This window comes from Podarcis raffonei, chromosome 10, assembly GCF_027172205.1.
Source record: "Podarcis raffonei isolate rPodRaf1 chromosome 10, rPodRaf1.pri, whole genome shotgun sequence".
NCBI lineage: Eukaryota > Metazoa > Chordata > Lepidosauria > Squamata > Lacertidae > Podarcis > Podarcis raffonei.
In genome coordinates this window covers 30,132,221-30,158,766 of record NC_070611.1, presented here as the reverse complement: position 1 = coordinate 30,158,766, position 26,546 = coordinate 30,132,221, and the positions used below count along the sequence as shown (strand labels likewise).

The 26,546-nt window shown below is 39.9% G+C and overlaps 1 protein-coding gene across 5 annotated transcripts in view; it reads left to right on the top strand.

Annotated features, from left to right (window-relative positions):
* Positions 1–26,546, top strand: part of TAFA2 (TAFA chemokine like family member 2) — a 134,285-nt gene that overhangs the window by 98,199 nt on the left and 9,540 nt on the right. For 2 of the 5 annotated variants that reach the window (XM_053407496.1, XM_053407497.1), the window contains exons 3-5: positions 10,709–10,861; positions 11,907–12,031; positions 13,057–13,298. In XM_053407496.1, coding sequence (XP_053263471.1) covers positions 10,709–10,861; positions 11,907–12,031; positions 13,057–13,083 — 305 coding nt within the window. In that variant the 3' untranslated portion in view covers positions 13,084–13,298. Of the gene's footprint in view, positions 1–10,708; positions 10,862–11,906; positions 12,032–13,056; positions 13,299–21,052; positions 21,291–21,861; positions 21,945–26,546 lie in introns of those variants that run through there. The other 3 variants (XR_008332621.1, XR_008332620.1, XM_053407498.1) reach the window with 3 other exon arrangements.

Genomic DNA, 26,546 nt, shown 5'->3' with positions numbered 1-26,546 from the left:
GGGATCTTTCTTCCTGAGAATGCAATTACAATACAGTTATCCTTGATTTTTTGCCAAGGGGGCAAAAGTCTTTGTGTGCAGATGGCAGTAACTGGTGGTTGGCAGCGAAGATGATGAATGAGATTTATTCCTGGCACAGTGCAGCAGGTTTGGCAACATCACCATGGCAAACTATTCATTAGCTGGTTGTTTTTCTTCTTCTAAAGGTTGAAAAGGCACTTTTTTCTGCAGTGTGTTGTCATAAGAACTCTCTTTGCCATCCTCCAGCCACCTGGACTAAGTAGGCTAATTGTGTTGCAGAGGCAGCTCTTCCAGCCTCAACATCTTCGAGTTTAACACATATCAAGACCCATTTTGGGGCTTCTAGAACTGCTTTCCATGAATATACCAGGCGGTATTTGTAGAGGCGTTGGGTGCCTGCAGTTAGAAATATGCATATTTGCTAAATCTTCCCATTGCCACACTTCTAACCCTGTTGGAGCAAAGCAGAGACATCACCTTGCCAACAAAGGTCCATATAGTTAAAGCTATGGTTTTCCCAGTAGTGATGTACGGAAGTGAGAGCTGGACCATAAAGAAGGCTGATCGCCAAAGAATTGATGCTTTTGAATTATGGTGCTGGAGGAGACTCTTGAGAGTCCCATGGAGTGCAAGAAGATCAAACCTATCTATTCTTAAGGAAATCAGCCCTGAGTGCTCACTGGAAGGACAGATCCTGAAGCTGAGACTCCAATACTTTGGCCACCTGATGAGAAGAGAAGACTCCCTGGAAAAGACCCTGATGTTGGGAAAGATGGAGGGCACAGGGAAAAGGGGACGGCAGAGGATGAGATGGTTGGACAGTGTTCTCGAAGCTACCAGCATGAGTTTGACTAAACTACGGGAGGCAGTGGAAGATAGAAGTGCCTGGCGTGCTCTAGTCCATGGGGTCACGAAGAGTCGGACACGACTAAACAACAGCAATGTGATAATTCATATAGCACAAAAGCAATCCCCCATGTTCTCCCATTATGTGGTATTGTTGCCTATTTATTGTTGCAGCACTTAGCCAAAAATGCCTTCCTACTTATGCAGCCCTGTTTGCAAGCTGCAAAAGTGGGGTGGCATTTTCAGGCTTTTGAGGTGAGGGTGGAGGAAGGTAAATGCTTAAAATAGTTATAGTTGGGAGAATGGGGCTTTTGTGGTGGCTGTGGCTTCCCCCCTTCACTTTTTAAAGTTAGTTGCTCTAGTATCAGAAGCAGTGATGGAGCTATAATCAGCAGCCTTGCGGACTGCCATATCCCTGCACGATGCCTCTGATCATAATGTAGCATTATTTTAGTGATATTGGGATGAAGAGAAGATGGTGACCACTGTCTTTTCTTCCCTCAATGCTACTAGAATGACAAAAAAGGTTGGTGAAGCTTTGAAAAGCATCTATGTAAAACAATTTATGATAATAGCTTTTCTTTTAATCTGTAAATTGCCTTTTCTGCCATGTAATTAACAAAATGAAAGTAATTTCCCACAGTTAATAAATTTCTTTTAAAATGTGCTGAATCTTGTATATCATCTATCTATCTATCTATCATCTATCTATCTATCTATCTATCTATCTATCTATCTATCTATCTATCATCTATCTATCTATCATCTATCTATCATCTATCTATCTATCATCTATCATCTATCTATCATCTATCTATCTATCATCTATCTATATCTATCTACAGTGGTACCTCAGGTTACATACGCTTCAGGCTACACACTCCGCTAACCCAGAAATATTACCTCTGGTTAAGAACTTTGCTTCAGGATGAGAACAGAAATCGTGCTCTGGTGGCACGGCGGCAACAGGAGGCCCCATTAGCTAAAGTGGTGCTTCAGGTTAAGAACAGTTTCAGGTTAAGAACTGACCTCCGGAACAAATTAAGTACTTAACCCGAGGTACCACTGTATGTATGTATCTATCTATCTATCTATATCTATCTATCTATCTATCTATCTATCTATCTATCTATCTATCATCTATCTATCTATATCATCATCTATCTATCATCTTATCTATGAGAAATGGAAGCTGTCTTTATATGTGAAATATACTTATGGAGGTGGCTGTTCCATGGAAGCATTGTACAACATCTTGCTGCATGAATCAGAGTTATCACATGAAGATTTACTGTACCATTTGAAGTGACCCCTAGAAGCTGCTTGCTGTGTTGTTGGATTTTCTCCACTCAGTCGTAGAAATCCATATGGTAGACTGCTCACATTTTACATCTATTTTTCATGCATAATGGGGTAGGCACAAAGGCCTGGAATGCTAGAGACTATTTGAAGTGGCTTCTGTACAAGATCCATCAGCTCTAAGGCTTCGTTCCCATTCCTCAACTAGCATTGATTGCTCCCCCTGCCCCAAATATATTCCAAACCCACTTTTTAAATGTTCAGTTTTGTTCTTAGATGGGGGCACAGCTCTGCATACATTAAGTGCAGTTTTGCCAGTACAACCAAGTCTTGAAGCTGGCAAGGCAACAATAGCCACAATCACACCAGAAATGGTAAGAAAGCTTCAGAAGAAGGAGCACAACAAACCACATTTTATGGTGAGCTTTGAAGAACAAAATGATGAAGTGCACCCAGTCATTTTGACAGAACTTCAGAATTTGCTCATGGATGATCCCATTATCCATTAGCTTAAATCTGGATGTGAGAGGAGTGAAAGGATGAGAATGGCATCTTGTCCCTGCAATTGCCTCCAAAGCTAAGCAGGACCCTGCTCCTTCCCAGGTGCAAAGTCAATGGCAAGCACAAATTTTGGCTGACCCCCCTGCTTGTAACATGCCCATAACACATAGAAGGCAATGCACTAGTTCTAGAATCCAGGGTAATTGGTTGGTACTTTGCTTTAAAGAGAATGGGTTGTAGCCCATTCCCATGGAAAGTGGCAGGATGAAAGAAAAACCTTGGACCCATGCTTAGATGAAGTGTAGATAAGCCCAGAATATAGTTGTTCCTAAAATGTAAGCCTCAATCTTCAATGATCAATGAAATTCCCAGAGTGGCTTACGAGAGAGAGAGAGAGAGAGAGAGAGAGAGAGAGAGAGAGAGAGGGAGGCAGCAGCAGCAGCAGCAGCATATATTGTATTGTAAAAGAAATACATGTATTTGACTTTTTTTTTTACATTTACCAACTTATTTTAATTTTTTATCTGGAGTATCTATGTCCACTGGATTTTGTAGTCCACCAGAACCATGGTGAGTGACTAGAACAACCACAAACATTTAAAGATTATGCAGCAAGGCTATAAAAAACTGCATGGTCTTGCTTTTTGGAGTGACACATTGAGACAGAAGTGACACATCGAGATTGCTGAAGTGTAGAGGAAAGATAGCCTACATTTGCTTTCCATGTCAATCAGTATGAACTAAGCAAACATGCATTGTGTTTTGGGGAAAAACCAACCTGCCACAATCTGGTTACAAAATAATAACATGCTGATTCAGGCTGTGAGTTGAAAAAACATTCTAGTCACACTAGTTTTTTTATTATTATTGTACAGTCCATAAAATGTCGGCATTTTTATTTTAAAGTGTGTGTAATAGTGAACTGATGGGAAGCCATATTAAGGCAGATCGAGACGGACACCTGCCTTATCATTAATCAATGTGGAAATTACTGTCATCATAGTGTAACCTTAAGCCTGTGTGGATATCATTATTAACAATTGTGTATGGGTTCTCCAAAATTCATAGAACTCAATATATCATCATCATCAACATCATCATCATTTTATTTTATATACCCCTTCCATGCCAAAATGGCTTCTAAGTGGTTTCATTACTTCTCTGTGTGGGATTTTAGATACCGTATTTTTCGTCCCATAGGACACTCCGTCCCATAGGACGCACCTAGTTTTTTGGGGGGGAAATAAAGAAAAATTTTGTTTCCTTTATTTCCCTCCCCCCCAAAACCAGGTTGGGGAACAGCGGTATGGCGGTGCTGCGCCTCCCAGCTGTCCCCCGAGCTTGTGGGGCTGGCCGATGTCTGCCCGGCGCGAGGGGCGCTCTGCTTCAGGGCGCCCCGCGCGCCGGGCGGCAGACTGCTATCCGCAGCTTGGGGAGCCCTGCAGGAACTCCCGCGGGCTCCCCAGGCTTGCTGATAGCTTCCTGAAGCCTGGAGAGCGAGAGGGGCCGGTGCGCACCGACCCCTCTCGCTCTCCAAGCTTCAGCGAAAGCCTGTATTCGCCCCATAGGACGCACACAGATTTCCCCTTCATTTTTGGAGGGGAAAAAGTGCGTCCTATAGGGCGAAAAATACGGTACTTTGGATGACTAATACGAATTATTATTTAATTATTGTCAGCTAATGATTGTTCTGGAAAAAAACAATGAGAAGAGTTGCAGAACTTGGGTTGTGGTTTGAGCTAAATTAATAATAGGGAATTATTTGGAGTGCAGGGTGGAGAGAAATATATCTAATAGGCCCATATTTTCCATGAAGGCTTGGTTCCTAACTTCCATGAGAAGAGATGGATTCCTGGAACGGGGCTTTCTTAGCTTCCCGCTTAACCTGATGTGCCTCCCCCAGTTCTGTTTGTGAACTTTCCAGAACAGAAAAGGATATGACAAGGAGTTTGAAGCAGAAAGGTGAAATAGGCAAAAGTCACAGAACCCCTTCACTTTCTTGAGTGAGTTGAAATGCTTTCTGGTTTGTGCAAGATGCTGTTGGGTCCACAAATAAGACAGTGGCCTGTGCATTAGTGACTTAATAGGTTTATTTTCATCCTATCAGTTTATCTTTTGAAGTCCAGGACATTTAGAGTATACAATTTTTTTTTGTTTGTGAGTTGTATTGCCCCTCTTCCCTAATTTCCCCTTGGATACTACTTAATGTAGTATCAAATTAAGCAAACTTTTGAACTTCTATGAATTTTATTGCATTGAAATGTAGGCATTTCTTATATGGAAAGTTGTTGTTTTCTTCATTAAAAATTGAATGAAAGTTACATTTCTATTTTGCACTTTATTGGGAAATCTGGTTATTCACTGGTCTAATCTGTTGTTTAGATTATTCACTGATCTAATCTAATCTATTGAAATGCACTTCCGCACCACCATCCTTTGAAATGCATTCATAAATTTAATTGACCATTCTGTTTAATTTGATTACGTTGGCATGAAAACCTAAATACGTCCCATTCATTCTCACTAATGGCTAAAGAATGAGAAATCTGCAGCCTTTAAAGTTTTTGTTTCAGCACTAATTTGTTTTCAAAGTGTTTTACAACAAACTAAATATATTAAATAGCTTGCATTTCAGGTGCCCGTTGGTGCATATAGGTGGTGCTTGATTTCTGCTTAGAAGGTGGAATGTGGCATCTCTAGGGAGCCAGTTGTGCTGTGTAAAAACTATTAAATAGAATTGTGTGGAAGCAAACGAAGTCTTAAGAATCAGTGAGACAACCCAGAATGTAAATAAGAATTTCAGAGAGAAGGGGAAGTAGGGCCAAAGCTCACTAAGGTTTACATGCTTACCAGGGAATAAGCGTCTGAATACAGAATTGTACTATAAGAGTAGAAAGGGACCATTTCTGCTAATTCTTTACTGTCCTGTTTGCTGAGATTTATTGTTTGACAACATAAATTTCTAGGATTGTGAGTTAGTGCACATGAATGAGCATCCAACTTGATGGCTGCTTTTGTTTCTATTTGTGCCTATGAATACATGAAGTTTCCTTATACCTCGGGTTAAGAACTTAATTCTTTCTGGAGGTCCGTTCTTAACCTGAAACTCCACTTTAGCTAAAGGGGCCTCCCACTGCTGCTGCACGATTTCTGTTCTCATCCTGAAGCAAAGTTCTTAACCCGAGGTACTATTTCTGGGTTAGCGGAGTCTGTAACCTGAAGCGTCTGTAACCCCAGGTACCATTGTACTGTTAGTCTGTCTACTCCAGTACTTTGACAGGCAGTCGCTCTGTAAGGCTGAGATAGAGGTGTTTCCAGCCCCACAGCCTATAATCCTTTTAAGTGGAGATGTGGGGAACTGAAGATAGAACCTTTGCTCTACCAATCATGTTCTGTCTATTGAGCTATCAATCTTTCTCTGATTCACAGCCTCTCCCCAAAAGCCAGCAACTTGTGGTCATCACACAGTTTTCTAAAAGTGATAAATTAATGACCAGCCATAGCAATAGAAAGCACTGCATGATCTACGTGTAAAACAAGGCTGAGATTAAGGAGACCTGCTTGTTAGTAACTGAAATATGAAGGCCCATATCCATGACTATTCCTTCCAGTCTCAAGAGTTAAGTTTCATTCTACCTTATTGTAATTCTGCCTTCCAGAAGAATAAGAGTTACCATTTGCCTGAGTTTTCTGCAGCACAGTTTTTGTGATAATTATTAACCACACAGCTTATACAACAGGGTTGCCTTTTTGTGGCAAATGCCAATCCATTGAAAGCTCCAAAGCACTCCATCCATCCGCAGCTCAGTTCATGACTACCAAAGTCCATTTGAAAGCCCATGTTGTGTTTGGTGGTTGTCCTTCAGCTTTTTATTAGCAAGTGTAATGGGGCAGAGTGGTGCGGGAGAAGAAAAATTTGTCGTCATCATCATCATCACCACCATCATTATCATTTAAACAACAATCAATGGCAGGCTGACATTATCAAGAAGAATACAGTGGTACCTCGGGTTACATACGCTTCAGGTTACATACACTTCAGGTTACACACTCCACTAAGCCAGAAATAGTGCTTCAGGTTAAGAACTTTGCTTCAGGATGAGAACAGAAATCAGGCTCCGGCGGCGCAGCGGCAGCAAGAGGCCCCATTAGCTAAAGTGGTGCTTCAGGTTAAGAACAGTTTCAGGTTAAGTACGGACCTCCGGAACGAATTAAGTACTTAACCCGAGGTACCACTGTTTTCCATCCACCCTGTTTTAGATTAATAGTCCAAATTGGTGTCTAGACAAAAGTGATAATTATAATCAGTCTGTTCAAATGAAGAAAGGGCAGTGAGTTCATTTGACCACTGAGTAATGGGTGGTGGATGTTTATCCTTGCAGCCTTGCAATATAAATCTTTTTGCCACCATAATGTCAGGAACTGGGCAGAGGAGGAATGGTGGAGACTGCCTCCACAACCTGACCCTTTCAGGGAGGAGCAAGAGGAAGACAGTATAGATTTACAACAGTGGTTTGCAGGAGGTCACAGCTCATAGGCAAATGAGGGGGAAAGTTGGGAAATAATAGAAATAATAGAAATAGAAATAATAGAATAGAATAGAAATAATAGAAGAGGAGGAGGAAGCGAGGCGACAGCTGACAGTCACGGCGTCATTGGAAAGCTTTCCAGACCCCCCGCCCCGAACCTGGCCAGCCTTGAAAGTAGGAGAGCACAGAGCTCAAAGACAGAGGGCATGTAGCAGCACCCATAGAGGAGGTGATGAGGATGACAAATGAGGAAGTGGGAGAGAAGGGGGGTGGAATTCACTCAGGACAATGCCATTACCCAAGAGGCTGGGTTCTATAGTCTCTCTCTATAAACACTGAATTAAAAAAAGGACAGTAAGAAACCTTCCCTTGTCTTTATACTTTCCTGGGCAACCAGCCAGAAGCCGCTGACAGCATCCTGACACATAAGGGCTCTCAGGATCCACATAGGTTGTCCATCTGTTTGTCCCCACCACAGGTATATAGTTTAAGAGTGCATGGACATCCATGCAAGGGTGTGTGTGTGTATGTGTATCTGGGGCACCTTAAGGCTGCTGTTAGGGATGCTTTTGACAGTAGGGAATTACTATCAGACATGTGCCTGCTTTGGCTGGGGTGTGTGAGAGAACAGGATGCTGGACTAGATGGGTCATTGGCCTGATCCAGCAGGCTCTTCATATGTTCTGGAATAGGCATTTTCAACATTACATTACCAACATCTTTGTGAATCAAACAATACCTTCTTGTTGAGGTGCCATGAAGTATAGTATACTCTAAACATCCGCTTTTGTTGGGTCAATCTCATTTTTAAATTTAAAGAAACCCTGCGTATGGATGCTAAAGGAACTTTCCTTTGATGGAGATTAATGGAACACTCTAACTCTCTGTTTCCCTTCACCTCTAAGTTCCTGAACATTCAATTTACAGCATTCCAATAAACATTTATAAACAGCTATTAATGGGTTTAGTTTTCTGCAAATATCCATTTATTTCCTCCAGCAGCACAGGAGATGCTGAGGCACTCAAAGCTAACAGTCCAAAAATAGACTCTAAAACTGCTCTAGTTGAAGATGCTAGCATTCAGCAGTAGTGGATAAGTGGTACCTAAACTGCAAAACTGCAAATGGCAAAAATTCTCCATCTGATCCTATTAACTGATCTAATGTATAAATCCCACCATCAACCCATGACTTCCCCAAAATGGACTGTGTCTCTATTTTCAGGTCTTGATTACTCAATAAGGTTAATTTATCATGAGCATGTTAATCAAAATGTAACTGACAAGACATTATATGTCAAGTGCGTGTTGCGGAAACAAAATGTTAGTATATTCTATTTTAGAAATGTTGTTAGCTGGACTTCAAATTCAAGTTCTGAGGCTGCCCAAGTCTTTCTAAGCACTTAGGGGCCAAGTCCTAAACTCTGCCAGTCTGTTTGAAGAAATAATGTTGTTTTCAGGTCCTTCCATAATGATAGCCCATCCTCAATATTCTGCATCCATCACACTTCCCAAGAAACTGGCTGTCCTGCTTCCTTATATTGTTTAAAAGAGAGGTTAGCATCTGTTAGTTTGTTTGTTTCACAGAAATACTGGATCCCTGAACTGGAAGCTTTTTCCAGTAAGCTACCAATTCCTTTCAGTTGGTATATCATGGTATTCTGTGTCATTAACATTCACCTTGAAGTGGAGAGAATATTGATACTGTCTGAATATGTTTGATTTTCCACTCTCGGCATTGTTCATCATATTGAGCGTGCATCCCATAAGTCTAATACAGAACAAAATAATACTTGGCATAGCAAAGCATCATCTGCAACAAAATATTTCAAAACTGTTATTGGGAGAACTTTTTTTTTAATCGATGGATAGCAAACAGAGGTTTTGCATCTCTCCAGCAAGAAGCATATTGGCATGTGAAGAATTTGCACTGCCTCCCCCCTCATTTCTCAAAATACGTGGTCACTTGAGTAAAGCAGACACAGAGATGAGAAATTTTCACATGAAAGATGGTAAACATGTAAAAGTAACAGGATTGGTGGGACTGCACCAGAGAGCCTTCTTGGGTAGTGTGATTAGACTCTGCCCAGGGAGGCCTGTCTTATTACAGTGGTACCTTGGTAGTCGAACGGCTTAGTTGTCGAACAGATCGGTTCCCAAATGTCACAAACCCGGAAGTGAGTGATCCGGTTTAAGAACATTCTTTGGAAGCCGAACATCTGGCGCTGCTTCCGCACCTTGGTTTTCGAACCGTTCCTTGTGCCTGTTGATGATGAACTTCCTGTTTCAGAAGCTTTGGGGTTACTTGGTTGACTTCTCACTGCCTTTATTCTGTTTTGGTTTACAGCTTTTAGTTTTTGCGGCCTGCTGTTTTTAATCTCATCTTTTTTGTTGTCCATTATATGTTATTTTACAATGCTTTCGTTATACTTTTTGTGTGTATTGTTAGTTACCTTCAGCAAAATGCATTTGGAAAGCTAGGTTATATTTTAAATAATATTTTAAGAAATTAAATGTTTCTTTACAGGCTGACACACTTATCCCTCCCTCCCTTTGACAAACACATGTGCCGACATTTTCCAGAATGAAATGTTTTCTGTGGTACTTCTTGAAATAACTCCAGTTCTTACACTATCAGGAAATACGTTTGCAGAACATTCATCTGCATTAGAGCTGAAATTTGCAGCTAAGACGGGGCCACCAATAATAAGATGGTATCAGTATGCCTGGGGGAACCCCAAAGTTTACAAAGTACAAAAAATCTGTAATGTGGGGGAAAACCCTAAGGCAGAGCTTTCCAGACTTTTCAAGTTGGTGACATACTTTTTGGACATGCATCATTTCGCAACACGGTAATTCAGTTTTACTAGCAAACCGGAGGTTAAACTAACCCCTTTGCACCCCTAGGAGAAATGCGAGCAGGTTTCACACAACACACCTACACACTGCAGCTGGCACACTAATGTGTCACAACACACAGTTTGGAAAGCTCTGCCCTAAGGGAACACCCTACCACCACACCCACACCAAAAAACACCCCAATCTAATGAAGACTGACAAATGGGCACAGAATGCTGAGTGTCTTGGGGGAGGGGGTTGGAGGTTGGAATGGAGTTGCTTGGAAAAGGGCATGGCTGGCTGTCTAGAACCCTAAGCAGGAGCACTCCATACTGCCAACTTTCTTCACTAGTTTCTGAACGCTATTCTTCTGATCATATTGTCTTCTCTGCCTGCAGCCAGCCACTCGAGGCCAAACATACAATGTTCCTGCCCCCAAATAGCTGTTGTGTTCTGAGCAATAAGGAATTATAAGGTATCTCAGCCTAGGAAGCAAGATAAGCCCTTCCCTTAGCACAGAAGACCTTTCTGACGACACCTACAGTGCAGACGGCTTCTTAAGTTGATGCATTTCTGCTTTTAAAGAAATTGTGCTAAATAAATAAATAAATAAATAAATAAATAAATAAATAAATAAATAAATGTCATCACTGCTGTCAACATCTTGTTTCCACAGCTCATCATGTTAAAACTGGAACTTGTGAAGTGGTGGCTCTCCACCGATGTTGTAATAAGAACAAGATAGAAGAAAGATCGCAGACAGTCAAGTGCTCCTGCTTCCCTGGGCAGGTAGCAGGTACCACTCGAGCAGCTCCTTCTTGCGTTGATGGTGCGGCACATTCTGTGGTTTGTTCTTCCCTCTCGAGTCATGCTCTGCTGAGTTCTTTAAGCAATTGCCTTTCATTTAATCCTGCCAATATTTATAGTGATAAGGAGGATATTGAGAGTTCTTTGGAGGTATATATATATATATATATACCCAAGGTGAACGATAGCTGGAGATTTGAAAGTGAATTACCAAGCCTTGCTGTGAAATGAAACCTCTAGGGACTTGATGTAAAACTCCGAGCACCCATACGGCTGTATCAAGTTCGCTCATTTTAATATCTGCTGCTAAAGCTACATCAGCGTATTTGCTCCATGAGGTGCTGTTTCACATTTCCTTTATATTATTTTCACCACAAAAAAGAAAAAATCAAGGCAAAGAGTGATGCCATCTCTTGTTTTTTTTTTAAGGAAGTCATTTTAACATGAGAGCAGCACAAAGAAATAAATGCTTTCTTTACATTCAGGAGAGAAATTTTTAGATGGTCCATGTGCCTTTGCCTTCTGCATGTCACATGCTCTGCAAGAAGCTTGTGTTTTCATGGTGCTGCGATGTCAGCTATCGCAGAAACAGTAACTATATCATCTTTTGAGAATATATTTCTTCCAGACACATTAGACCTGAATGTTCAAGGGTTAAGGAATATAGGCTGAAAGCAGAGAATATAATGAATCTTTTAACATGAGAGCAGCTCAATGAAACTGGAGAAATGTGAATTATGAAATACATTTAAATAGATGTGAGAGGCTTTTAAGCTGTTCCAAAGCGAGACATGTTGAAAATAAGCCAAACATTTCATGATACCAGGTCAGTTTTCTGCCCCCTTATTGGTTAATGTCATTCTGATTGCTGTTCAAATTCACATATATGCAATTTTCATTTTGATTTTGTTATGCAGATATTTATTTATTGTTAAAAAAATGCAGATCATAGTTGACATTTATGACTTTGCTACTATTGCCCTGACAATATTTCCATGGAATAAGTTAAAAATAGCACCAATATATTAAAAAAAAAGCATGCCTTTCTTCTTCTACTACTTCTCTAGCTTCAATAGTGGAACAAAAATGGTGGTGCCACATGCAGCCATGTCTTGAAGGGGAAGAATGCAAAGTTCTTCCAGATCGAAAAGGATGGAGTTGTTCTTCCGGCAATAAAGTGAAAACAACAAGGGTAAGTACCTTGACACCTGTCTGGCAGCTGTTGCATTACCAGGAAAGAGGACAGAGATCTGCATATAAAATGCATCTGTAACCTGACTTCAACTCAGTCCAAGTCAGTATGTCTCGGGGTCAGGAATGATGGGAGCTGTAGTATTAATAGCTTATGGCGGGCACCATTTTGGCTATGCCTGATATATATGCATTTAGAATTAATGATGAATTTAAATACGAGCACCATATTTGGGAAGACCAGGTGAGACTTGTGCACCTGCTCAGTCAGCTGTCCAGTTGTCAACTTTTGATGGGCAACTTCAACACCCCTTCTCTCACTTCTTACAGTTCTTATGTTACCTGTCTGAAATTAAACCCAGAACTCTGCAAATCCTAAAAGGCATTCTGTTTTAATATCAGCTCAGTTTCCACAGATTAATCCATATCACTAACTTATTTTAGAAAAAGTTTTTTTCAAGAGATTCCTGTTGATCCTCTCCCCTGCCACGTCAGTTCAAATTAAATTGTGAGGGTGGAAGAAGTAAACCATGCATTTCATGTATGTATGGCTAGAACAGGTTACGATAGAAATTCCTTTGTCTCTATTCAATTAATTTATCAATTGCAAATCCATTCAAGGCCTCTTCCGCAATAAATAGCATATAAAACATATAGATCCTCTAGATTTTTAAATAACTTCACCCACAATCAGAAATCCTAATTCAAACCCAGAACAAGTGATTTGGAAATTGCACTAAGAGTCAGCAATATATCAAATATGAATAACCTGTTTTGGCTTGTAAAAAGAAGATAATCTATAGATGTTCATGTATAACATAAGAATAACTCTAGTCAAAGGACCTGTTTGTCCTTGGTTCCATAGTCCCCAAAGAGCTAAAGTTCATAAATATATTTTAAGATCTAGTTGATCTCATGCTTCAAATCTGAAAGAATTTAATAGGGATCTGCATAAAGAATCAATACTGTAGTACAAGAATAGTGCCTTATAGCTTCCTTTTGATTAGAGTCTCTTTTGTTTCACAGATGTTTTGGTGTTGTGCGACAGAATAGCAGTATTCAAAGGCAATGGACATTTAGACTGATTTAAATGCAGATCTGCTTCTGTGAAGGACTTATCAAAAGAAGTAGAAAGGACTAGATCAAAGGCGCCCCAGCCGCCCCAAAAGACATTCCTGTGCTCTGGCACTTGAAAGCATTGCTCAGATTGTACTACTGCTAATACATCTTGCGTATCTGGTTTTCATATGACAGGCAGCACCCAAAATTAAGTTTTGGCCAACATAAGATGCACTCCACCATGTCTTCTAGCCCCATTTTATTTTTGTCCTTATTTTGAGCTATTTTTTTAACGAGAGGGAGAAGAAGGGACAAGTCAGAAAGATGGCATTGACAGTGGCCAGAGATAAGGAAAAGCTGGAGGCAAAGACAGTGGCCGAGCAAGAGAAGCAGGAAAACAGACATACAGTAGATAGTTAAAGAAAAATGAAGAACACCCCAGTCCTGTGTAGAATGTTGCAGTTAAAGGCTGGCCCCTATCTAAAATGTTGGCTCCTGTGCTTTCTAAGCAGCTGCTTTAGAACACAGCAGTTTATAAGAGCATTTACTCGTTAATCATTCCAGTGCTTCTGTTTGGACGTGGGGATGTGCTACCAATTTAAAAAGTGACAACTCACAGGCCAGGTAACAAAGGACAGTTAAACTTAACAATGCACTGTAAATGGTTGCCTCTGTTATATGAAACTGAAACCACACCGGCACTTACAAACCAATATCGCACTTTGGAAAGCATGTCAGATGTTTCAGAAGTGCTAAGCAGCCTAGAGGTCTCATTTTCTGAATGCAATGATAACTCCCCATAATGCTTATTTGCTCTTGGCCACAAGGTTTGCAAAAGTACAAAAAATATATATGTAAGGAAACCCCACACACAAGTTGGGTGAATTGGAGGATCCTCAAAACAGCCTGGTAAGGACTAAGAACGCGCAGTGTCCATGGAATGCTGATTGACAGTTGAAAGGAGGGAATGGAAAACTCTGGAGGAGGAATGGAATTGAGTATGGTATAGAAGGGTACAACTGAGTGGGAGCATTCCACACTGTTCTATTTTGTAGATCTTGGACGATTTCCTAGTTTTCTAGTACTTCAGTCTTCTGCACACATCTAGGGAATACGCTCTATTGAACTCAGTCGACTTTGAATTTTGGCACAACTTGCCAAGGAAGAATTTACATATCAGAATCATCTAGTAAGGCCAACCACTGCAAGCACTTGATTTCTGTGGGAAAATCCCAAGATGGAGGAACAGAGACACATTGCTCAGTGACTAAATCTGTACATTCATTTCTACATACTGCATCTAATGGTTAGTTCCATATAAGATGGGTTTAATGAACGGAACCAATGCAAGATGCCTACTTATATATTGTGAGGACCATGGAGTTCGTAATACATTATACATTTCCAGACAAGAAGCTTTAGATACCATACTACCAAATTATTTCAAAAGTCACTGTAGCCCAGAGAGGGAAATAGCCAAGCTCTTTTCACACGCTAAAGGATGTTACTTATCATTCTTCTGCCCCGTCTCACATATCCTAAAACCTTTTGGATATTGATAGTCAGCCAACAGAAAGAGCCAGGAGATTTGATGGGATACCTGGCCTTTCTCCAATAGCTGAAGGAGATTGGACAATGAAAGTAGAGCTCTGTGCACCTGTGTCCAAAAGGGAACCTGAAGACTACACTGTTTGTCAGAATGGTTCTGAATTGATACATCTTTAAAAAGACCATTACAGAGATGATAATAATTGGTAAGATTAATGTATTCATCAGGTGCTGACAGTTGTTTCTATAGCCCTCACGATCCTGATTTGTTCTGCTAGGACTGCTTCTGTTTAGTTGACTGCCCACTGAGCAGAAAAAAATAAGGATGGATAAGGAGGAACAATAAATACAGAAGGGTTGAAAATGAGTCCCTGGACTTAGGAGTGGAATTTATCTTGAAACCAAGGCTGATATTAGTGTCAATGAAACAGCTATGTCAGATGATGATCTTGTCCTCCTCTGAATTACAACAGATGTATGTGCACTTTAGGCAGCTGCAAAGAAGGGTGGGAGGTGGACAGAGTAGAACTGCTGTTTGTGCCAGTAAAAAATGCCAGAAATACAGTTCTCTTGTTGTCTCCTTCCCTTTGCAACTGCTTGCTTTCTCAACTTCTTCTCAAAAAATAGGTCTGTAGTTCTGATTAAGATAAGATTTGTCACAGTGAATCATTTATCTAGAACTCTAGTATGCAGGGTGTTCATTGCAGTGTTCCTGATAGATCCTGCAGCCCATCTGTGGTCAGCACACTAGAAGAGCAATGAAATATTTCTCACATTCAGGGTGCAATTCTCAGCTCACTTAATCTGGAATAGTAGTTCTTAACTTCAAGGCAGAACATACCAGTAAGAGTAAGTTGAAGAAAAACTAAAGGTTTTATTTGTACAATGTTGTTTAAGACTGCAGTTTAATGTGCATTTATTGGGGGTTGACCTCAATACATTTATTTACACTAGTGGCCAAAATTGCGGAAACCTTTTGGAAAAAGTGTGTTTCCGAGGTTTGGTGGCTCATAGCACCACTTCTTTTTGGAGTAATTGATATATAATGTCATGACATTATATATCAATGGAAAGAAAATTTGATGAAGAATGTAATGCAACAAAGTTTGTTCAATTATTTGTATTCTATAAAAAGTTATAGCCAAATAACAAGAAAAAGGAAGCACAACTTGCTTAGGTTGATATGCAGTAGCTTTCCTTCATTTGAATGTAGCCAATGAGCATGAGAGTTTTTAGAGAGCCAATCAGGTGTTATGAGCCATCAAACTTCGGAAATACACTTTCCCCAAAAGTTTTCCACAATTTTGGCCACTAGTGTATTGTATTGGCATCAGTGGGACTTACTCCCAAGCAGACATGATAGGATTTTGCTGATACAGTGGTGCCTCGCAAGACGAAATTAATCCGTTCTGTGAGGCTCTTCGTATAGCGGTTTTCTCGTCTTGCGAAGCAAGCCCATTGACAGCTTAGCGGATTAGCGCTATTAGCGGTTTAGCGGCTTTTAGCAGCTTTTAGCGGCTTATCAGCTTAGCTGATCAGCTGATAAGCGGCTTAGCTGCTTAGAAAAAGGGGGGGAAGAGGGGGAACCCGCAGGAACTCGCAAGACATTTTCGTCTTGCAAAGCAAGCCCATAGGGAAATTCGTTTTGCGAAGCGCCTCCAAAACGGAAAACCCTTTCGTCTAGCGGGTTTTCTGTCTTGCGAGGCGTTCGTCTTGCGGGGCACCACTGTAGAATGATTTTTTCCCCATTCTTTTTCCCCCCTCTCCTAAAGATGCTCAAGAGTCAGACGCAACTAAGGGTGGAAACAAAATTATATTAAAGCCAAAGATTCAAACAGACAAAGCATGTGCAAGACGAACAGGGATTTGGAGGTAGTCACAGTCGGAACCTGTAGCAGCAATTTGTAGATAATATTCTGTTGCACAAGTGGTGGGTCTGGGGGCAGGACAAAAAACTGTCGAATGTGGGAGTGCAGTACAGCCAGTTTAGAGTTGCTAGCTGGAGCCATAATAAGGCTATAGGAGCTTTCTGGAATGAATAGCTGTTCAATCTGCCAGAGTAGTTCTATGGTTGAGCAGGCAGGATTCCTGCCTAATCCGCAAGGGGATCTAGTTTCTTGGCCGGCCTCAGCCTTCCTGAAAGTCTGCCATGCCACTTGAACCAGCAGCTTGCTAGAACACGAATGGGTTAGGAAAAAGTAATGTATTAAAACTTGATTCATCCAAATCTCATGCTTTAAAAAACCAATTTAATTTTCAAATTACAAAAATACCTAATACATTAAGCAACATTTCATTATCCAATGCTACCTTAAGCACTCATTTAAAACATAACTAATCACTGTACATATACATGTGTCTGAATGATTGATTTTTACCAGGGCTTTTACTTACTTGCTTTTTAAGGTCAGCATATTTCAAAGGGAAAAAATGCATGGAAAGCTTGTCCTTTCCTTCATTTTTTTTAAAAAAATGCAATTCTTTGTCATCACTTGTGCATCAACATCTGCTGATCTGTAGAAATAAACTCTCAGCAAGATATTACTCACAATAACTAGGTTTAATATAAACCCCAATATGAGGAATGTTTCATTTCCCCCAGTGGTCAGTCCAGAATTGTGACATTTTCATTAGTCCTAATAAAGGTATTGATGTATCATGAGTTTCGTAAATGTTTAGAAATGTTTTCGCCTTTCAGTGTAGGATCAGCCCTTCATTCATTTTTGTTTCCCCCCCTATTATATTTTATTAAGTTTTAGCATTTTTAACATATACAGTCAAAATACAAATTTCTCTTTCTTTTTTTCTACTTCCCACTCCTTTTTTCGTGGAGTTGTTGTTTCTCCCCTTCTGCTACACCCTATCTTCTATCTTATCAAATCATCACCACAATACTATGATCTAGTTACTTCTGTTGTTCATAGCTCAAATCCTGCTTGCGAGTTCATCATACTATAACATTTCTTCGAATGGTTCAAAAAAGGCATCTGTCCTTCCATAAAACACCTTCATTTGTTTGCCTTCTCCTTCCTTCCTCTTTCTAATCTAGTGCTTTCATTTCCTGCACATTTAACAGGTGTGTAGAAGAGGGGATTTCACCAGATGTAGCTGGCATGACAAGCTGCAACTGCTGGAATTTCTTCTTCAACACGTCTATTCAACATGCAGGAGCCCCGTACCCTTCTACAACTTTCTGCTCTAATACTTCGGGAAAAACCGATTTGCACTTGAATGCTTACAATCCACCCAAAGAGCAAAACAGCTTCCAGGTGTTTTGGCTCTCCGCATTGCTTCATGGCCCTTATCCTTTCACGATTTATCTGCTCTATATAGCATGCTTGTGATCTGTCACAATCTTTCCTACTTACATCTGTGAGTTAGGGCCACTGAGTGCTATTTATTTAGCACTAAAGCATGTGAATGGCTCTACAAGACCTAGATAAGGCCCAATTATTTCTCCAAAGCGCTTACATAAAACAAGAATTAATCACAGGCCTGGGAATGATCAGAGGGCAAGAAAGCAGGGATTGTGATTAAAGTTGTAGAGCTACTTGTTTATACTCCTGCACACCATGGCAGGTTTTTAATGTCCGATTATTTAACATTATGGTACACTTCAAGTCAAATCTAATTCAGAATGCAAGGCATACATATTTCTTCCTGATAGGCTAGGGATATGCACCGATTCTGATTAAAACATATGAGTTTCCCTTCAGCAATTTGGTTTTCATCTGTTATTTTACCAGAACTATGCGCTTGCAAGATGATAAGAGAATGGAAAAGGCTGACAGTAGTAGGTGAAACAGCAACATGGAATGCTTCATTCAAGGCTATGGAACACGTACCAGTTTTGAATGCACCTTGGCAATATTCTCAAATATCATATTGATGGCTCTTCAACACTATTCCTTGGCAAATCACTGTATAGTACATAGAACCCTTTGTGAAAATTAGTGTCTTCCTACATCACAGTTACACTTTTGGTAACTGATAACCCACACAGTAAAAATTATACTTCAGTTCATTCCAGAAAGGGCATTTTCATTAAGCACAAATTCATCCAGCCTTCCCTTATGAAGTCTGGTATTAGCATCTAATGAACCTAAACATCATAATGTTTTCTTGGAAGGCAAAGGCAAATATTTCTATAGCAGATAATTAAATGGAAATATAGTCATACATCTCCTTACACATATCTTTATTTCCTTCGCAAGTGAACTATTTCACCATTTTAGCATGGGAGGATTGGGAGTCTCAGGAGATTCAGTCTCAGGAGTCTCCTATGGTGTTTTCCTACAGTGATGTCTGCCATTACGTCCCACATGTTGCTTCCTAAAAGTCTAATGGTCCCATTTTAAAGAGTGTAGAAATCTCCACTACTGTCTCTAGGTCAATGGTTCTCAAAGGGTGTGAAGTTCCACACTGATGTGTGGTGGCAAGTGTGGCAGGAAGGTTCAAGGGCAACCAAAATAACTTTTAAATATTTCAGTGTAGTACAGTATCAAAACATTTTTTTTCAAGAATGGGGGGAGAAATGGGGAATCTGGAGCCTAATCTGGTTTATTGTGGAGTGACATTAGTTCTTTTGAGTATTTTTTTTTAGTCACCCCCAAATTTACATAAAAAACAATGGCATCACATATTTCTAACATTTTCTTATAAGCACTGTTACTCTATTTGGAGTTCATCTGAAAGATATCTGTGCACATAGCGGCCACAATCTGGAAAGCTGTATGTGCAGATGAGTCCCTTTGTTAGTTCACGAAGGCCACGTATTGTGAGCATATTCCCTTCCATTTTGGACAATTGGAAAATCCCAGCTGTGGTTGTAGCGCTTGCACACTGGATCTCAGCCATTCTGTTTTTGAAGCATTTATCCCGTGGTCGTGAAATGCAGGTGTTGTATTAAGAGACAAACGAAGAAGTGTATCGCAGAGGCAGAAGTTTCGTTTTGTTGTGCGTGCAAGAGAGAAGGGGGTAGATTCTTGCTTAACTCCATTGATATCTCTAGCCATTATTTACAGGTTAGTTTCAGCTACTTAGAAGTAAATGCAGACTTTCCTTTTTGGTATGCTAAAGCATAAAAGACACCTGAAATTATGTGTCCAGAATAATACAGATTGGGCCCCTCAATGGAACCAAACAAAGCAGCCCAAATGTGCATGAAATATGGGAGCGTGTCAGAGATGGGGATGACCTTGAAGCAAAGTGAGGCAGCAGATGCTTCCTCTGCTACCCTACAGCCCTCAGGTAGGGACAGGTAGATGCTCTCCTGCAACCAGCAACTTATGCGCATGGAACAGATGAGGTGCTATCTTGTCTCTGGGTAGCATAGCGTCTTGGGGCCACCCTGATCTGAGTCCTTATAGATTTATGTATGAAGGTGAATAGTGGGGGGTGGGGCATGATACTAAAATTTAATTAAGCTTTTGTTTGTTATTTACTAATTTAATTGCAAACAATGTAGTGATTGCAGGTAATGTCATCAGTGCAGTTACATTACATTCCACCAACAGCTCATTGTAACTGACAGTGCCCATGTTGACCCTTAAGTAGTTCTCATTCAGTTGCATCCAACATCGCGCAAGTGTATTTCTTTTCATCCAGAGTGGGATTTCCTCTTCCTTCCTGCCCCTGTATACTCCCCACATCTGCAGAGCAGATATTGGGGGTACAAGGGGAGGATAGAGGAAAGAGAAGTCCTATTACAGCTGTGAAAATCTGTTCTGCTAGCAGCTGGTGGGCAGCCACAATTGGGTATCACTCTCTGAGCTCAATGGGTAATACTCCCAGGTAAGTATAGGGTTACTGCTCAAATCCATTTATTTAGGCAGATATTTAACTTTCCAGTTTAAATTTTTTTTGGACTGTTTTATCAACTGCTTCTGTCTGTACTTATTATTGTTGTATTGGGGGTTTTCATTTGATTTTAATATAGTTGTAAGCCACCCTGAACATTGTGTGCACAGTGGAAGGACAGGATATAAATTTTCAGAAATACATTCTATTGCTTTCACTGGGACTTATACATGACTAACGCTTGCTGGGTTGAATCCTGAGTCCTCTGTCCTTGCAGAAAAAGTAACATTCATGTGGCCTTCCCGCCTCTTTTAAATAAACATTGTCTTCAAACAAACTTAGATTTGTTCATTGGTCAGGATTACTACAATTTAATAAATTACTTCCTTGATTTACTTCAATTTAAAGAATGTTGATCTGCCTTAGGATAATTATATTGACAATATATTTCATTAACTTGGAACATTTCTCTTTTATTCTGTAAGAAAGAAGCTATATTTTTCTACAGCATTTAAAGACACTTTATCTTTTCCTTAAAAGCAAAATGCTCTGCCACTAATCCCAGTTTTTGTCTCATACAACTCATTCTAGTGCCTGACATGTGTTTGTTTCTTAGGCAAACGTGTAAAACCCTTCAAGAACAAGGAGATTTCTGCTGTGCCTGGTGACAATTTTTGTTTATTCCACATACACACACACACAATATTCTGGCTCCACGTTTGGGGCAATAGTTGTCATGAATCCTACTATTGGTCGGATTCTCAGGAAGGGCCAGAAGGTTCGTTGAGGAGTAAAGAATCAAAACCTCTCCTGAAAGATGTTACAGCCTTGCTTTGTTACTCACAGAGCAGCAGGTGTGTACAAATACAGGTTTTCATAGTTGTAGCAATATTTAATGTATTGTACTGTTTCTCAAACCCACAGAGTACCATTTAATCACAACATTACCATTAGAAAAATTAAACATTTTTTTTTTGCAAAGTATTATGGGGCTGTTTGTATGGACAATAAGTTTAAAAATAGCATCGTGGACTCGTTATTGACTACAGTAGCCACATCCTTTGTGTATTTGTGTCCTCATGTCTCTGGTCAAACAAGTGTGGCTTTTGCAGAGCTTTAAGTTATCCCCTAGTGAAGCCTTGTTTCCATCAGTGTTCTGTAATAAACCTGTATTGCAGGCACCTAAACACAGGATTACCATCCTAAATGTACAAAAATATAGCACAACATATTCCAATATTTAAATCCCAATAATATTGAAAGCATGATGTTCTTAATCTCCCTGGATTATCCTGGCCTATAAGGATAAAAGCCAAAGCAAAAACATGGTTCTTTAAAAGTGTATTATGGTAAATGCTGCAATTACAGTGATATGTGATAGATTGAAATAAGAAATGTAACTTTTGTAACTTGATTATTTTCCAGGTTTAGGCTTTAACAGTGGTACTTTGGTTCCTGAACGCCCCCATTGTTGTACGTTTCGGTTCTCGAAGGCTGAAAACCCGGAAGTAAATGCTTCCGTTTTTGAACATTTTTTGGAACCCAAATGTGTGAAAGCGGCTTCCGCTGAGTGCAAGAAGCTCTTGCAAGCAATGGGAAGCTGCACCTTGGTTTTCAAACGTTCTGGAACGGATTACGTTCAAGAACCAAGGTACCACTGTACATATTAAATCATTAGACCAACGTAAAATTCCATCCACTGTAGCCAGCAATATAGCATATTCCAAAACGGTGTTTAGCAGTCAACAAAGGCTTTCACAAACAGGTATTGAAAGCTCATCATAATCTCTGCCAGCCTTGTTTCAGAGAGGAGTTCCATAGAGCTCTACAGTAAAGGACTTCTCTCAGGTTGCTACACACTATGTCTCAGCTCATGGTGGCCCCACCAGGAGAATCTCCTGTAATTATCTTAGCAGACAGTCAGTTATATTTGGGAGCAGGTATCCCTTTGTATATCCAGACTTGCAGAGTTGCACAGAGTTTAATATGTAAGCATGTGCACCTTAAATTTGGCTTTATATCAGATTGGCAGCCAGTCTGAGTAGGATTGCCCTAGTTGTTGTTATTATTTATTAATTTTTAATACCTGGCCATTTTCCCGGACTCAAGGCGGCTTACAGATAAAAATAACAACAGTTACCAAACAATAGCCCATGTCTTCCTTACTTGCAAATTTACCTACAAGTCTAGAATTCTGTTTGTCTTTCATCAGATTTATATCCATGCTCATCTGTTATTTGTTCAGGTGTTTTCAAATTTCAAATTTATTGGATATGTGACAGTCGGGTCAATAGAATGTGCATATATATTTACTGGATTTACATATCTTCCCACTTTTACTTCTTGTATATTTTTGACATTTTGGGTTTAAGTGGTTCTAAATCTAGGACAAGCAGCAAGGAGCACAGCCAACTTTGGGTCAATCCGAAAGAGGAGGGAGACATAAAAGCAAAATAAGAAAAGCATGTAATAGCAGACAGGGCACCCAACAACTGACATTGCAGTGTACATTGTTATGAAGCTCTACCTGCAGTTTTTAGCTTATAATGCACTTATGTCTCATAAGGAACTTTGTGTGTCCCAGTCAGTACTAAACACTGAGCCAAAAAACACCTCTGCCTTTTATGTTTTCACAACTTCCCTTTGGTTGCAACCCTTTAACTTGTTCATAACAAGAGTTGAGGTGAGCAGTAAGGTGCCATGTTTGCTGATTACACCGAATAATTTAGGATTCTTAAAGCAAAAAGGGATAGCAACGAGCTCCAAAAGATTCTCTCCAGGCTGAGTAAGGAACATTAAAATGGCAAGTGCAATTAAGTTCCGGCAAGTATAACGTGATGCAAATTAGAAAGCAAATAGGCCAACACTACATTCATGCAGATGGCATCTGTGACAGACTAGAAAGGGATCTTTCCGTTGCAGTAGATGAAAACATCAATCCGGTGCTTGACTGCTGTGATGAAGGCAAACTCCATGTTAAGGAACCTTAGGAAAGAGATGGTTATCTTACAGTTTTTGCCACCTGTTATCAATAATATTCATAGATTAAAAGATCTTTTTGGGGGGTCTCTCTGTTTAAGAGCTTTAATTGGCTCATGCTATTGGTTTACAGTTTTTAAATAATTTGAATGGGCAAGAGGAAAATTCAGTAGTTAACAACAACATTAAAAAGACAACCCTTCTTTCAAAATCAAGTTTTACTTACTGTATTTTTCGCTCTATAAGACGCACCAGACCATAAGACGCACCTAGTTTTTGGAGGAGGAAAACAAGAAAAAAAAAATTCTGAATCCCAGAAGCCAGAACAGTAAGAGGGATCTGGCTTCTGGGATAGCCTCTTGCTGTTCTGGCTTCTGTGATAGTTGCATGAAGCCTCTTCAGGGCAGCGGGATGAAGGCTCCCCCTGCCCTCAAGAGGCTTCACACGGCTAAGCCAGAAGCCAGGACAGCAAGAGGGATCACTGCGCAGTGATCCCTCTTGCTGTCCTGGCTTATGGAATAGCCGCTCGGAGCCTCTTGAGGGCAGCGGGAGGTAGGCTCCTCCAAGAGCCGTGCTCCCTTTAAAGAGCGGGGGGAAAGCCCCCAAGAGCTGCACACAGGCTCCATGCGGCTCTTTAAAGGGAGCGCTGAGCAGAGCCTCCCACCTGCATTTGCTCCATAAGACACACACACATTTCCCCTTACTTTTTAGGAGGGGAAAAGTGCATCTTATAGAGCGAAAAATACGGTATCTCTTTGACGTTAAACGGACTTCCCTTCAAAGTTAAAGGGATTAACCTGCCAGGAAGCTAGGTCAGTTGCATTGAACCACTCTGTTCCTAGTTAATAACAGAGAAGCTTGAGTTGACCCATGTGAAGAAATTGAGGCAGGCAGAGATGGGGGAAAGAAAGGGTTTGAAAAATAAGGTAATGTTATAAGCTGTAATGCTTTAAATGAAGGATTTGCTGAACAAATAATCTTAATTGGGATACAAGAAGGAGAAGTATGAGGAGGTCTGAGAAATTTGTTATTTAAAAGTATGGTTTATGAATTTTATGCCTGTGTTTAATGTTTCTGTTTGTTTTGTTTGTTTGTTTGTTTAAAAAATTGGAAAATTTAATAAATATTCTTTAAAAAAAAAAAAGAAATTGAGGCAGGAATCAGTGAAGATGGAAACGCCACGCCAGGGCTGTTACTGTTTGTGGCAATAAGTAGAAAAGACACAAAACAAGAAGCAGTGAGCGCATAGAGCTGACCTAAATAGTGCTTAAACAGTAGGTTATGGACAACTCCAAATTTGTGAGATCACAGGTGTTTTTGAGTAGATTATTGCAATTATCACATGATAGCCTAGCTATCTGGAACTTCTGTTATAAGACTCTTTTCAGCAAGGCAGTATATTTGTGGGAAACTCTTTGCCCATTCAGCCTTGCGAATTGGATGTCAGCTGCTCATCTGAATCTACCCTAGTCTGTAAGAACTAATAAGCATCAACTGCTAGCATCAAAAGACATAAATGGTTTAGACATTAAATTGCTGCTGGGCCACTTGGAAAGCTACTGAAAGTAAAAATGTTCAGGGCACTCAGTGATAGGCAGCAACATCTACATTTACTTCAGACAGCTAATTGTGTAACATGATTTTACAGAAATATAGAATATTGTTTTTACCCATGAGGATGAAACACTTAGCAATTAGGGTGAAATCAGAAATAAATTCTGAGTTGCAGGACTGCAGTTGATTTGCTTTGTTTTACTTGCAGTTCATATAATGCCAATTGTTTATAATAATCTTGCAGACAACAAGAAAAAAGCACAGTACATTTGTACTGATTTTATAATATTCCTATTCTGGGATTGTTAACTCCAAATATATGTTGGAAATGAATCAAGTTGTTGTTGTTGTTGTTGTTGTTGTTGTTGTTGTTGTTGTTGTTGTTGTTGTTGTTCTTCTTCTTCTTCTTCTTCTTCTTCTTCTTCTTCTTCTTCCTCCTCCTCTTCCTCTTCCTCTTCCTCTTCCTCTTGTTAAAGAAACACCTTATAAATGAGATTCATGGGGAAATGTAATAATTTGGGACTTGTTTTCTGACTTTTAAGCCACTAATGTCTGTCACTGGATAAAGAACTTCATGTTCACCTAGGCTTTTTAAATAACTGATGGAGTCTGTTATTCTCACAATTTTTCAATCTGTGCTTTAACTTGTAAGGGTGGTATGAGGTACTTGAGTGTATTTATTTTGCTTTTGATTTATTTGGTTTTATATCTTCTGTATATTCTAATTGTTTTCTTATTTATTGCAAACCACACTAAGAACTTTATGTTAGGCCACCCGTCAGTCAATCAGTCTTTGTTTCCATCATGTTTTCAAGCTTATTTCTGCAGCCGTGGAAGTATTCATAGCAGGATGTTCCACAATTTGATTTTTTGACATGGAAAGCTTGATAGAAAATATAATGACAATAAAAAACAGGATGATGAATGATGCCCAAACCAATAAGTTGGGTTTTTTCTCAGAATGCACAACTGTGAACTATGTTACCACAATCTCCTTTGCTTACACAAATCACATACTGTTGATGATTTGACGAAAACATACAGCACAGTTTCCAAAATCCTTAAAACAAGTGCCTTCCCATCTGTTCAAAAATGTGTTTTCAGACAAACTCTGCTTTCCACGAAGTGCAGAAATCATAAACTACTTCCATTCCACTTGCCTGGCTGTAGAAGTCTACTGTAATCTAATACAACAGTCACACAGGAGACTTGATATTATTTGTTTCCAGGCCATGCATACATGTGTCACAGACTCAGGAGGGGCATTCCCCATTCCTTCCCATGTAGGAGGGAATATCTCTTCTAATGTGACATTTATAATCGTTTTATAAGTATTTATTGCAAAAAATTATCTATCTATCTATCATCTATCTATCTATCTATCTATCTATCTATCTATCTATCTATCATCTATCTATCTATCTACACACACACAATATTAATTTTATTTATTTATTAGATTTATTTCCTGCTCTTCACCAGAATACCCCAGGAATAGCTCAGTTGGAAGAGCATGCGACTCTTAATCTCAGGGTTGTGGGTTTGAAGCCCACGTTGGGTAAAAGATTCCTGTATTG